The sequence below is a fragment of the Poecile atricapillus genome, chromosome 2, assembly GCF_030490865.1.
Source record: "Poecile atricapillus isolate bPoeAtr1 chromosome 2, bPoeAtr1.hap1, whole genome shotgun sequence".
In the NCBI taxonomy this organism is placed as follows: domain Eukaryota; kingdom Metazoa; phylum Chordata; class Aves; order Passeriformes; family Paridae; genus Poecile; species Poecile atricapillus.
The window spans coordinates 129207617-129222480 of NC_081250.1; the positions used below are offsets into that span (position 1 = coordinate 129207617).

Sequence of the window (14864 nt, forward strand, 5' to 3'; positions counted from 1 at the left end):
TAATAGGAAGTTTCAGTAAAACTTCTGCTAGCTTCTCTTAAAAATTCATTAAAAGAAATAATGAAACATGCACACACAAAAAAGTGCTTTTCCAGAAGTGGAGAGGGACTAATGCAAAACAAGAAAGGGAAAAAATTACTTAACACATACGGAAAACTTGCTGACTTAGGAAAACTTACTACCCTAGGAAAACCTAATTTTTAATCATCTGAGTAATACCATTTGACACAGTGGCACGTCTGGCAGTGAACTGCTAAGCTAGAGTCTAAATCTTTGGCAGGAGGGGGAAGCCACTGCAGAATATGTGTGCTATTCACTTTAACACACTCTATAGCTCTGCCAGCTGGATGCTGGAACACAGCCAATCCTTAAGTGATATTCCTCAACTACTTTAAAAAAAAAAAAAAAAAAAATCCCAATTCCAAAATGAAACAAAGACCTAAATCCAAAACAGTATTTTAAGGAAATTAGACTTTTAATCAGTATCAAGTGGCTTTAGAAAATATACCTGAGTTGGTTCCATAGTCTCTCTTTTTTTTTTTTTTTTCTTTTTTTTTTTCCTGGTTTTCATTGTTTTGGAGGGCTGGTTGTTTGTTTTTTTTTTGCATAGGCATATACTGGCAAATGGGGAAAGAGTGACTGTCCTGTGCTCAATTGTTCTTTAAGATTGAAATCAAAGGTATATGGCATTCTTAGTTCATACTGATTAAACGCACAGACTAAACCAGGTAATTACAGATACATGTGTTTGGGACTTTTTTTTTTTTTAATTCATAAAATTGTTCCCATCTTTAAAAACACTTTAAAAAAAAAGGTGGAATTACCAACACACAGAAACAGATGTTTCTGGTAGTTAAACGTCAGGAATTCAGACTCCTTGTCTGAACCAGGCATCACCTGGTTTTGATTCAGTAGTCATTGTTTCAGGTTCATTTGCTCACACTCTGTCCAGTGCCAGAGAGGTAAATCCACCTTTGGAACTTAATATCTATATTATTTGCAAACACCTTTTCTTTAAACCTTGTATCTCCATAATAACTGTAAAAATCACTAAAAGTAATTTAGGCCACTGTACATGAACATGTATCCACATAGACATATTTATGCATACACCAAAATGATATGACAATTTTGCATTAGCATTTTGTATTGGCATTTCATCCTTCTAACCATAAAGATAACTAAGTGTACCTGGATTCTCTTTCTTTTGCTATACTAACATTTCCTTATTGCAATATATATTTATTATACTTTATTATATATTCTACTAATATATTTATGTTTTGCATTTTATATGTATCTATATTTTATTTCTTTTTTATTCTTTAGTACATATTCTATTTCTGTATTACAATATTTCTGTATTTCTTTCATACTAATGAAAGTTTCATTTTGACAGCTTCATGCTTGCTTGTACTGTGATCAGTAAACATGGCGTAATTCTGTTCCAGTTGTACTGGCACAGTTTCCACATATTGCCATGCCTGCTGATCTCCTAGCTATTTGCTTCCAACCAAATTGCCAGCCTTGGGTTTGGCCCATATTTCCCTTCATTCCCTCATCTGAAAACAAATCCTCATGCAAACTTTTCTGAAAAGACACCTTCCCCCCATGTGGAATGATGCTGAAGACAGCCAGCAAAGGCCCAGGTGCAGGAATTCCTCCCCTGTGGAGATCTGTTTGCAGCATTGAAGTTCATGCTTTAATTGCATGGGAATTACCATGAGGATGTCAAGCTCATTCAGGTATTTGTTCAGTTAATATAGGCCAGCATCTGAAGAGTCTTCACTTTCCTTCCCTTTTTGAGGAGCAGATAGAGATACGACTCCAGATGTGACCAGAGCCACTACAGATTATTTCAGTATTTTACCTCATGATCTGTATTGATGTCAGGAAACAGTAGTTGAATTCTAGCAGTATTGGTTCAACTTTCTTATTAAAATAAACATCAGTTAACTATCAGACACTGTGCAGAACATGAGAAGTGATACATAGGTGCAAGATTTTAATGAAGTGGTGAAGTACTAAGCTGGCTCCTTACATGATTACTTAATGTGTCCTACACTGCTTGGTATGTGATTTTGTTCATTGGACATATTATTTCTAATTTAACAGGTCATTACAGCTTTAGTGTAATTGTGGGAATAAAACCACATAAAATACAAGAATTTCAAAATAAATTTTACTGCTCACATTTATGCAGCAACTTATTGCGTTTAAAAATTACTACAGTGCAAATTAACATAAACAAGCACACACATCACAGGGAGCTTGTACCGAGACAACAGCTGGATTTGACGTGCAGAACTCCCTGTCCCACACAGCCCTCACCACTGTGACCATTCATTGCTCCTTCCCATGTGCAAGTAGTGAAAAAGAGCAGCAAAGATCAGACTTGGGCACCACAAGCTTTGAAAACAAATGCTTTCTGTTCCCAGTGCTGGCTGATAGCCCCAAATTTTACCAAAGAAAAGCCAGACTCGAGACACCAGCTAATAGGCTGGGCTGTGCTTCGTATGACCCTGCTGCTCATGTACTTCCAGCAGATCCAGCTACCACAGACAAAGCTTGACCTCACAATGGGATTGAACATACTCAGGGTATCTTCCTTCCTGGGATGCTCTAGCAGGTACCAGCAAAATGGAGCACCCTTGCTGAGGTGTGTACACAGCATCTTGGACAACAGATGGCCACAGTGTCATGTTGATGACAAGATGACAATCTTCATACAAGGGCATATGACCACAACTACAGACTGCCTTACGCTTGATTTAAGACTATCTCCTATCACTGGCAAGATGCAGCTGGGAGCCTCATCGAGGTTGAGATGCACTTCAAATACAGAAAATCAAGCAAGACAAACGAGACTTTGAAAGAACCCGAAGAAAGGCTGCCAGATTAATCAGAAGTCAGACAAACACAAGCCATGAGAAGAGACTGAATGAACTCAGACTGTTAAATATGAGATGGTAGCCTAAGAGGGGCAGTAGCACTCAAACATCACTGCAGTGAATGTTGACATCCATCTCTACATGGATAAGCAGAAGTAACGGGATCAAAATTCTGTTAAAAATAGGAGCAAATTGCCTAGAGATGTTGGAGAATCCCCATCATTAAAGCACAGGACAAACAGGGTGAATGGTACAGCTAGAGTTGATCATGGATTGGAAAAGGGAGAAGCCAATCTCTCAAAACCTCTGCTGGTCTATATATTCTGTCTTTAGGTAGTGACCTACTACACTGCACTTCCAGCTCATGCTTTACAGAGTTCCAGATGTAGCTAAAACTATGAGGACTGGATTGCAGCTTAACTGTGTTGGTTTGCCTGTGAAACAGTGAGGTTATACAAAAAGCTAGATTCTCAGACAACATAATTCAATTTAACTTCACTACCTTGAAAATTAATTAATTCAATGAAATTGAGCTAAATTACACCAGATGGGAATCTCACTCCGAATTTATGCCACTGATCATATTTCATCCTCCTCTTTCAACTGACAAGGAACCTCAGTCTTAGGTCAGAGCCTTATCTTAGGTCAAACTCTCAATTCTCATGCACTTAAGCTTCTATCTTCAAACACTCCTGTTTGCTCTCATGAAAATTCTTAAAAACAAAACGTCTCAATTTCTGTGGTCTCCAGTACCAAAACATATACTTGTCAGTAATTCTGCCCATCCTGTTGCTTTCATCTCTGAAATATTTAACTAGAATTGAGTATTTGCTTAAATATAAATAAATAGAGCTTACTTAAATAAATTTAAAAAACCCTTGTTCTGTCATCTTTGAGAAATTCTGGATTTCACCAGTTCACCATGAAAGGAAGCATGGCTGGTACAAAGAACTGAGATTTTTCCCAGTTCGGCAGTGCCCATTAGATTCAAAATTTTACCACTGCTAACCACAAAAAAAGGAACATCTAGAAATCACTGAAACCACAGGGGCATAAATGAGAACTGTATGAGCTGCTGAATAGCATTGTAAAAATCCAGCAAAGTTGTTTATGAGAGTTTTATCCAAGACTTATTAGAAAGGAAAATATATTGGTACTTAGGAAATTCTCACACTGTGTCAAAATGTAAAACTTCTAGATGTTTCTAGTAAAGTTACAGCTATCACTGAACACTCCAGGCTTGCCTAAGCCACTGTTTATTGAGTGAAATACGGGAACTTTCATACAAGTCAGTGAGAGTAGCTAAATCCTGCAAACAGAAGTGTGGAGCAGCCCACAGAAGAGACGTGCAAGCTGGCGAGCCAGGCTTAGCTTAGCAGTCTGGGGCAGTGCCAATGCTCACATCACATCTGGACTGATCCTGTGCAGAGCACATGGCTCTGGTGCCTCTGTACTGCAGGGGATGATGTGCTACTTTCCAAGAGATGCTCTGCCAAAAAAATTAAACATTAGCTGACATAGGTATTAAACTTAATACCAGCCTGAAAACCAGGCTTGCCTGAATCACACCATCTGATGCTCAGAGTCAGGTTTGCTGGCACAGTCCTGGTCTCAATGGACCGGTCAGCAGAGATTGAACCCAGCTGTCTTCAAAATGTCAGGTGTGATATTCACATACAACATGAACTGCTTCAATATAAACAAGCCCTAACATTACACATCTCCTAAAAGCAGTGTTGGAGCAGTTACATTCTTGTTTTATCTGAGGAGATGTCAGCATCTGCTTTAAGTAGAGAGAACCGAAACACTTGTGTTCCTTCCCTGTCCCCAGCCCTCAACCTACTCAAAGCTGAGGCAGAACACTGAGTGTCAGATTTTTCAGTGGCATTTTATACCAGACCAGAAAGACAGATGTTTTGATGATCCCACCCTGCCCCCCCTCCCTCCTTTACAATCTGGGCAGTCTCTTTGCTAAACTGTTCACCCTCGCTATTAAAATTGATTTGCAAAGCAGCATATTGCAGCCAAAGCAAGCACAGCAGCCACTACAGAGTACACTGCTCACACATGTTTTTGTACTTAGCCAAGCCAACTACTGATGAATGGGTCATCTTTTGTCAAGCAACTGTAAGGAACTGGTAAAGAAATAATTTGTGGCTCAGAACAGCCATGCTGACAGGTAGGCCTTCTCCTGGTCCTTTTGTTTTCCAGCAGCAGTCTGCTCGGTTAGCTGGTCCTCAACCAATTTCAATAACAGAAAAGCACAAATATTAGCTGGTCAGTTGCAAGGTCTTACGTGAAAAAACTATGAAAATCTTTAGAAAGTTAAATGCATAGACACTGAAGCAGTGGGAGTACTAGTTAAACCACACTGAACAACTCTAAGATAAGTAAAAAACTATAGCTCAACAAAGGATCAAGTCAGAGTCAGAAATTCTACCTATGCTATGTAACGTGGTCATTCTCAAAATCTTGGAGACCATTTCTTAAAAGTCAAGACGCTTATGAATATTACATCTCCCCTATTAGTCTTCTTACTGTCTTGTGCTCCCTTAATTTTGGAATTTTGATCTGGTCATCTTAATATGCCTAACTTCACTTTTTTCTTGAAGACAATCTTGCACTCAGTGATCCTATTTTTTCTGGGTTAAAGACAAAGCAAAACAACCAAATAAATACCAAAAAACCCAAACAAAACCATAAAAAAAACCCAAAACCCAACCCAACACAGAAATCAGCAACACCAACAAAAATACCCATCAAATATCCAATCTACTTTTCTTTGTGAGATCTCTGAAAGGTCTTGGATTAGGAGGCTGCATTATAATAATCACAAAAAACCCAAGTCTTGGTACTAGTTATCACTTTGAGAACTGGAGCAGACTGCAATAAAAATCATGCCACAAAATTCTCACACCAGAACAGCTTCAAGAAGCCTCAGCTAGGATCAGGCTGCATTTTAGTGAAAAATAAATGAAGGGAGAAACCTTGCCAATAGACAGGGAGTGGCCATATCAGTCAAAAATTGTATCTGATACATTACAAATCTGGCATCAAATTCTCATCTCCATTCATAGTTTCAACAGCCCAAAAAAATAATGACACCCATGAGAGAAATATTGTCTGTCAGGAACTGCATGGAGGTTATACAGCAGCCTATAGTGAGCTTTCTTGCACGCCTTGGCACAACATCCCAGCAAAGATAAGGAATGAGGATAGATGCTTGGCATTCCCCCTGGACCTGCAAGACTCAGAGGCTGCACTGTAACAGTCTCAGATTTGAAACTGGAAATATTCTAGCTCTAGAAATTTTACTCTGGTGCCTTAAGAGCACAGGAATCTGTATGTTCTGTTGAAAGCTGTAAACAGAGAGAAGTTTATGTAGACTTACGACCTAGACAAATGAGGAGAAATGTCCACAGAGAGATCCAAGAGATAATTAATACCAAAACAAGTGTGGAGTTTTATTCCTCAAATTTGCAAAACAGAGTCTCATCTCTGAAGAAACACTTCTCAAGCACTGGCAAACTGATCTCCTGCCCCCAAAGATGAAGGAAAAGTCCAGTCCATTCTTACAGAAGTCACCCAAAAAGGATACCAAACCAGCCTGAGTTAACAGGTAACTGTGAGAAGCATTGCATAAGTGATTGGAGTTTGTCATAATTAGAAGCTGAAGTGGAACTACTTATAAATAGATACATCTAACTCAAACAAATATTGCCATCATCTCCCTTCGCAGTTAATCAATCACCTGTAAACACAAACAGTCAAACTTGATTTCTCTCTGACGGCTTACTAAAACTTGTTCCTCAAAACAGCCACCTTGATGACCACAGGGGAGAAAGTTGCAGGATCAGGACACTAGACCTCATTTATAGGTCTAGGAGGCTTGTAACCCTCCTGAGGACACACAGCCCTGAGAACATCTATAACCTTATCAGCCACATTTCATTAGAATGCAATTAAAAGAATTGTTTCCCCAACATCCTGTTCCTAAGAAGTGAAAAACCTTATAATCAGTTCTGCTGCAGAAGAAGGAAAGATGTTACATGGATTTTTCCAGAGCTTTAACTGCTAAGAAGTTAATCACAGCATACAAACTCTCTACACATTCCTTTGGATACACATTTGCTTGTGGCTGTATGTACTGGCATGTAAGTACTTCCTCTCTCCTGTTCACACTATATCAGTTCACTAAATAGATTGAATGTGCTGTTTCCTCCAAAGGTACTTACCTTTGGAATTTTGGTTTTAATAATAGGAGTCTCTCGTACATATACGCACACAAAATGACAGCTCTTTAATGATGTTATATCAGAAAGATGCCCTTTCTACGAACAGTGCAGGAAAATGTCCTTGAGTATCTTGGATACAAAAGTCCAGTAAATTGAATTTATGTCTCATTTAATCTACAATGGAACAGTTAGTACTTAAAGGGTACATATACTTCCCCTAGTCCCTTTCTTCCTGAGAAACTTTCAGATGCTGAAAATCAATTCCTTTTGTCTCCTTGTTATTCATCTGCTACACATTAAGGAGAAACTCTGGGCATTCAGGGATCCCACAATGGTCTTTCATCTCCAGAGAAGTCTGGTATGAATTAAAAACTTACGCTCCCTCAAATTACAGATGCATACTGCAGCATGCCACTGACTTGTGTGCTGGTGATTTCTGCCAGTGTTCTCAGCAGGCTGCAGGTAGCTCATCTCCATCTCTCAACTTAATGGATCCTTCTACAACACTGCCCATCCAGCCCTTGCAAAGTGTTTATACTTGAGCATACACAAATGTCTGTCCCCATGTAACAGGGATTGTCACCTACTCTTTTCCCCTACTCCCTGCTGTTTAGAAGTTATTTTAAAAAGTGGGTTTACTACAGTCAAGATCTTAGTATACAAATAATAAATAATTCATGAAGGTAATGCACTTTCATTTCAGTGGTCTTGAGAAATGGAAATTATATACAAATAACTTCTAATGGACAAAATTTTCTTGTCATGTCCATTTTTAAGGGCAGTTTTAACTTAGGACTCTTTTTTTTTTTAAAAAAAAAAAAAGCATTAAATTTAATTGCTATCTAGACTGATGCAGCACTGGTCAAACACACACTGCTCTTTCACTCCCAGCTTCCATGTAGCCATGGTGTCAGGTGTCCTGTATCATAACAATTCAAGGTTTCCACTCTCAGGTCTGAAAGTACATCAAGATTTAACATACTTATTCTTGTTTTACTCTTTGATCTCTCAGTCTATTTCTTCTTCTACCAAATGCTCTTTGCCCACTCCTCAACTCTGAAATACACCCTGCAGCCAAAGCAATACATTCAAAATAAGGAAACACTTGCAAATTTACATTCACATTCTGTCCTACAAGAACCATCATCTTTTGCTAATCGCTTCTACATCCAACGCTGTCCCCAGACAAGTTTTTGCCCACCTTTCTCTACAACCTCTTTCATGAATAATTTCTTTAAGTTAGATTTCAGTGTCACATGTTTTCCACTGAGCATCTTTTTATCTATTCAGTAGGGGAGTATGAAGTGCTTTAAAATTAAGCTACTGAAAAGTCAAATTAGAACATAATATGTAACCCTGACCAGCAGTTAAAAGGCAAGAACAGACCTCAAGTTCACTAGCTATTTTGGGCTCAGATTAGAACACAGCCAGGAGAATTTGGAACTCAGTGTATGCCTGAAATACTCACCCAAAACAGCTATGCAAAGAGTTAACAGTGGACACTGATGCCCTGTGTCACACAGATTAAAGCCAGCTCAGACACACCTATGGTCTGCAGCCACAGGTGATGCTTGCCCAGCAAAGCCCTTACCTCACTTGAATCCTCCTGCTGATTGATGACAGCCAGGGCGTCCTCTGCTGCCTGGCGCTTGGCTTCGGCAACAGTGCGCTCCATCTTGGCCCTCTCCGAAGTGATCATGTCGTGAGCCTTCCGCTCGGCCTCCGACACCGCCTTCTGCAGCTCGGCCATCGCCTGGCGCTTCACTTCATTGACAGCTTCCTCTGCAAACAGAAAACATCCGCATCAGCACAGCACATGGGCACACGGCTTCCTGGGACTGACGTGGGAAATGCAGCACTACTCTTACTGTTACCTCACGATTACTCTCAATTATAATGACAGTCTTCATTCTGAGTAGGACACAGAGGAACCTGGTTCCTTCTAGAATCCTCAAGAAGCACTGGGTGCTTCTTCCCCATCATCGAACTCTCTGCCACTAGTACTGATTATTGCTGTTTTGATTTGCAGTCAGTACTCCTTTAGGTACAATCATTTCAGATCTCTGGTCCATTATATTTGCAATCTTTCTGAACACTAAAAAATTTGTTTTGCAGCACAGCAGATATGTGCATATACTCGACAATAATTATTATTTAAGATATATTACAGACTTAAAAATGTATTTTTAAGCTTGGGGAAATTAAAATAGGATTTATGGTATTTAACAATTTTTTTCCCGTATGTTAACAAATAAATACATGAAGTTAAAAAAAAACCCAAGAGTTTACTTAAAAATTTTCAATCACTGTCTCTTTCCTTGGACATACCATTTTATGAGAAAACATTACAATTTGTTTATGAACAATCATTTGACCTCTTGATCTGTCTTTCAAATCCATGTTTATACTTGAAGACTTGACTTCTTGGCTCTTCTGAGCTCTTGAGCACACCCTGCCCAGCAAGACTTTGGAGCACAATTAACAATGAGCAGGGGAACTCTGCATCATTGAACTCAAACCTTCATGATTCTTGTAAAACAACTATGGTAGTATCAGTCTTTTCTTTGGTCATATCTTTTATTCCAGAAAACATGTCTCAAAGTAGTTATTTGGCTTTTGTTGCAGGAAGAGTGCAAAGATTTTACTAATGAACAGTCTTTTAATTGACAACTAAAACAAGTAATTTCTTTTTTTTTTTAATTAACTGCTCTAATTAACAAGGAAACCATCCTCCCCCTGAATTAGTTTATCTAATTTTCATCTTTATTCAAAGCAAAATGACAATGATTAATTGAAAATTTAATAAGCGGTAATTATTAACTTGGCAAACCTAGTACCAATTAACACTCTATTAAAACTAATTATGACATGTTTCATTCAAGTGTTTGCACTTAATTGTTTCATGCACTTAAAACCCACCTTAATTAAATGTTCTGTTTAATTAAAGCCACAGATTTTTATTAAAAATGTTTCACTGTAGATTAAAATTTAAGTATTAGAACGGCGTTGTGTTTGAGTTTTAGTCCATGCATTTAGCCCATGTATTTGTGTGCATGCACATGTAGACATAACTCTCACATACAGATGCTCAATCACTCTCCTGAGCTAGGTCTGATAGCTCTGCACGTTATTTAAAAAATAGTGTCTACATGAAGTCTCCATTTTCAGTTACTACGCAAATTACAATAAAGACTTAACATTAAGCCATGTACTGACTAAAACTGAACTAAAATGAAAGATGAGCTCTCTTAAGGAGTATGTGTGCATGTTACATGTGTGCATATCTGCAAGAGATATTTCAATTGAAGTTTTCAAGGGGGTGGGGAGGGATTTAGAGATAAAACTTATGCCTTTATTTTTATGGGGCTGAAAATATGCCCTTATATTACCCCACCATAAATGTTGTTTAGGGGAAAGCCTCAGGAGAGGAAAAAATCATACCCTTCAACCATGCAGCCAAGGCTTAATTTACTTTGAATATTCAAGGTGAATTAAAATTCTATCTAAGTGGCAATACAGGACAATAATTTTTGCTTACGATCAAAGCTACAGCTAGTCTAATTGTATATGCAAAACAGGCAATTTATATTTAAATTATGCATTCCTATTCTAGTCCCACAGGCACACACAGATCAGCAAAGGGAATTGGTAGGACATTTGCAAGGTGCTTGAATATTTATTACCAACTGTAACCATTCACTGATCACAAGAAAAGAAATATACACAGGCAAACATACAGACACAATTTTATTACCATTTTCAGAAAAATGAGGCAACTCAAATACAGGCGTTTCATGTCTATGAACTGCAGTTACTGACAAAGTGGATTTCCTTAAGAAAATCTGTATTCTTGCTGGTATTTGCTACAAGTAGAAATGATCTTTGCATGACATGATGCACTTTTGTTACATTATATAAATTTAGTTTTACACTTAGGTATTTACAGTCGTTAGAAATGACAATTCCTTATATTAAATAGAAGCAAAAATGCTCCAGCTTGCTTTTTACATGGCCTTTTAATTGTCGTTTTTCATCCCAGATAATCTACTTCTTTTCAGACCAAATATAGAAGTGGAAAATTGTATCTTCTATATTGCTTAAGTTTTTTGCAATGCTTCTAAGAGCATGAAGATGACTGAAAGTACTTATGAGGCCATATGACTGGCTGATACTTTTTGACTGGTTTAAACTATGGATTGAATTTTAATATTTCCATCAACTTTGATGACAGAGTTTGTGTTGAGCTATACTACGTGTGAAAATAATTAAGTTATAATATATTGGGTCACAATGCACCATCATTATTTCAATATATTACAAACTCATGAACACCTAAATAACCAGACGAAAATTCATATCACTGATTTTCTTCACAGCTTCTTAAACTAAGTACTACTGATATTTCATAGACACACAATGCAATTTTCATAGGTTAAGATATGTCTGTGATAAGGGTAATGGTGAAGCAGATTTTTATTTGCCTTGACAATGATGAGCTATGAAGACCAAGAATGATACCAGCTACCTTCCTTTCTCTTCATTTCCAGAGAAAGGAAGAGTGATTAGATTCCAGTATCAGAAAGACGAAATCTGGAAGTTTTCAAAACCAAGTATCTAAGATGCATGTAACCTTCCCACCAATGCTAAGCATTCTTGGCACAAATTCACTGTCATTTTAGGGATGCAACTGAAATCTTCCATCCTTTTGAGCAGCATTAACACACGAGGAAAGCTCCACGAAGCAAACAACTTGTATGGAAAAGGCATTACTCAGCGTGGTCTGAAGTCCTTGGAGCAGACTTAATAGAGGTACTTATCTTTCACCCAAAATGATGATTCACCAGCCAGCTCCTGGTCAGCTCCCTCACATCATCAGCACATTTGTCCACACCATGACGAAAGAAGGGTGGTGGGCAGATGTGCAGTCCTGTGCCACCACAACATTTTGGATCATCTTACTCTCAGGCTGATCCTGGCAAGGGTGGCCATTGACAGTTGGTGACAAAGGGTTATCTCAGCATCATATCCTAAAATGCATCATCTGTCTCAGGACTACTCTGTACAATGTGCAGGACCCTTATTGTCTTTGTAAGACAATGGATAGTTACTTCATTCCTCTTCTGTAACACCAGAACCTTCAGCTGGACTGACATGGACATTGGGCCTGGCTAAGAGACAGGGATGGCTGGAAGCCAGCTTCTCATGTCAGAATCTACTGCAGCAGCCCACAATGGGCCTGCGATCCTCTCTGTACTTAATGAAGGGTAGTATGTACTCCCAGCCAGAAAGTCATCCTGTGATCTGACTGATCCCCATTACCTGTCTCCCACCCTCCCTCTTGACTACTGAGGAACACCAAGAATTTGTCTTGGACTCTTCATCCCCATATCCATAATTCAATGAGGTAAATCAGGGCACTGGTGACTGCTTACTGGTGTATGAAACTGAAGTGGGCTTACATGGCTTTAACTCATGAGGTACTGCATAATATGTCCTTGCTCCAGCAACCACAAAAACACGTGTGTAATGTGGTATATTTCAAGAATTTCACTGGAGTCTACCAATCTCCAGAAGTTTAAAGTGAATCCCTTCTCCATATGCTTTGAGTTTGCTTATTAACTGTTTTTGTGCCACATTCCTTCAGTGTAATGGATTCAGTATTCCAAACAGAACTTCATACTTGATCCAGCTCTCTGCACACTGGTCGTTACAGACATTTGACACATGAAGAGATCCACACTGAACCAAAAGAAATAACCTGTGAGGGATTTGTAGTCTTCTTGACTGGGAGTTTTTGACCAACCAGGAAACTGTGGAGCATCTCAAACAGCATCAGACGCCTCACAGAGTTGAACTGCACCTTTACTGCCTTCATCATGAAACTGTGGATACCTCCAGTTTCAGACCACCCTCCTAAAAATGCAGGACCATGATTTATGAAAGCAGCATGCTTTCTGATGTTTGACTAGACTTAGATACAGGTATGCATCCTGCAGAGTCACACTTCTTTTATTCTGCAACTTGCAGGCATGATCACTTGATTTAAACCCACATCAGCCTGAAAATGAGACTGGAAATGGGACCAAAGGAAAGACTTAGATGACATAGATGTTCACAAGATGACATCACAGGTCACGTACATTTGTGTTACATTGTCCTGCATATTTGTGAATACATGCAGTGTGAATGCACATCCGATTTCAAAACTCAAGCCAAAAGCTTCAACTAATTTCTGTTAATTATGAAGAAACTTTTTTCTTTTATTGTATTGAATCCGTGAGTCATAAATAACCTGATGCCAAATGACATCAAACCACAGATTTTGCAAGAGGACTGAAGTTTTTGAAATTCAACAGAATAATGCTCCTCTTAGTAAGATTTTCTGGGATTGCATATTTTTTTGTATTTTTTATTTAAAATGTTTACATAAATATGGCAATATGAAAATATTTTTGGGCACTGAGTTACAAAGGCTACACTTTCCTTGTATTAAACCAAAACCATATACACTGTTTTACTGTTTTTCACAGTAAATGCAATAGCTCTAAAAATATTAACATATTGACAAGTGTAGAGCTTACATGATAAACCCACATTACACCCAAAACACAACTTCTAGTCTGACGCAACAAGGTAAAAGAATAACATTTTTACATGTATGCTGTGTATCTAGTTTAAAATAAACTGGAAAGCAGTGAGCATTTAGAGGAGATTTGATCAGAAAGCATCAACACTGCTGCATATTTGCCATTTAATCATTAACTGCTGCTCAGACAGCTGCTGCAGGCTTCATGGTTATACAGGTGTTCAAAAGCAGGGGGGCGTGTTTGGGTGTATAAATAGCTTCTCAACTATCTCAATGGAGTTCAAGAGCTGCCTCCTGGCCCCTCTGAAAACAAGGAAGCTCTGATGTCAGTGTAAAAAGAGCAAAGGTTTAGCTCCAGCACAGGAGTGGGATCCTCGCCAGGAAACTCCTGTGCTCAGGCAGAGTTTCAGTGTTAAGGAAACTTTGCACAACCACAATGTCTGCCCAGGGTGCTTTCCAGGCACAGGCAGATGCTGTCAATGCCCTGCGAACAGCCAGAGCAGCTGCAGAGATGTGAACTTGCTGACTTCATTGCACACTCTGCAGGTTTATGAGCACAGGCTTCACTGGGGGCTGACAGGCACAAAATCTTTTTTAAATTAAGAATGGTTACTTTGCATAGTTGAAGTCTTTTTTTTAACAGGTGTACTTGGGCTTTTACCCCTCCTTTGAGAATTCTTACCTTAACTAGGTAAGAACCCTGAAGCTTAAAAAAACCACCCACACTAACTTCTTTTTTAAATTGCTAACAGACAAACTTTTAACATATCAAGTTTCAGCTTGAAACTTGAAGCCCTGAAAATAGGGGTACATATTGGAAGTACAGATATTCCCCTAACTATAGCAGCAGATACTTCTATTATAAAATTATTTAATGTCCTGATCAGTTCCAGTTTAAAATTATTAAACACAATTTCTTCTTGTTACTAGTAAGCCCTTCCCCCACCTCCCAATTCCTCACATCAGTGCATTAACAACTGTACACAGCTGCCAGACGACTAAGCTGGTGTTTTTAAACAGTTCTTACCAGCTTTCTTCCAGATCTCCTCTGGCACGTATCCAGACGCAGGCCTGTGAAGGAATTCCCGATGAGATTCTGCAGGAGGAGGGGGTGAAGAGGGAAAAAGAAAGAGCATCATGAGCATTGCTGGC

At 38.7% G+C, this 14864-nt stretch overlaps 1 protein-coding gene across 8 annotated transcripts in view; it reads right to left on the bottom strand.

Annotated features, from left to right (window-relative positions):
* RUNX1T1 (RUNX1 partner transcriptional co-repressor 1) overlaps nt 1–14864 on the bottom strand; it is a 116474-nt gene that overhangs the window by 5440 nt on the left and 96170 nt on the right. For all 8 annotated transcript variants that reach the window (XM_058832095.1, XM_058832088.1, XM_058832091.1 and 5 more), the window contains 2 exons: nt 14740–14808; nt 8718–8908 (listed from right to left, as the gene is read on the bottom strand). In XM_058832095.1, coding sequence (XP_058688078.1) covers nt 8718–8908; nt 14740–14808 — 260 coding nt within the window. The remainder of the gene's footprint in view (nt 1–8717; nt 8909–14739; nt 14809–14864) is intronic.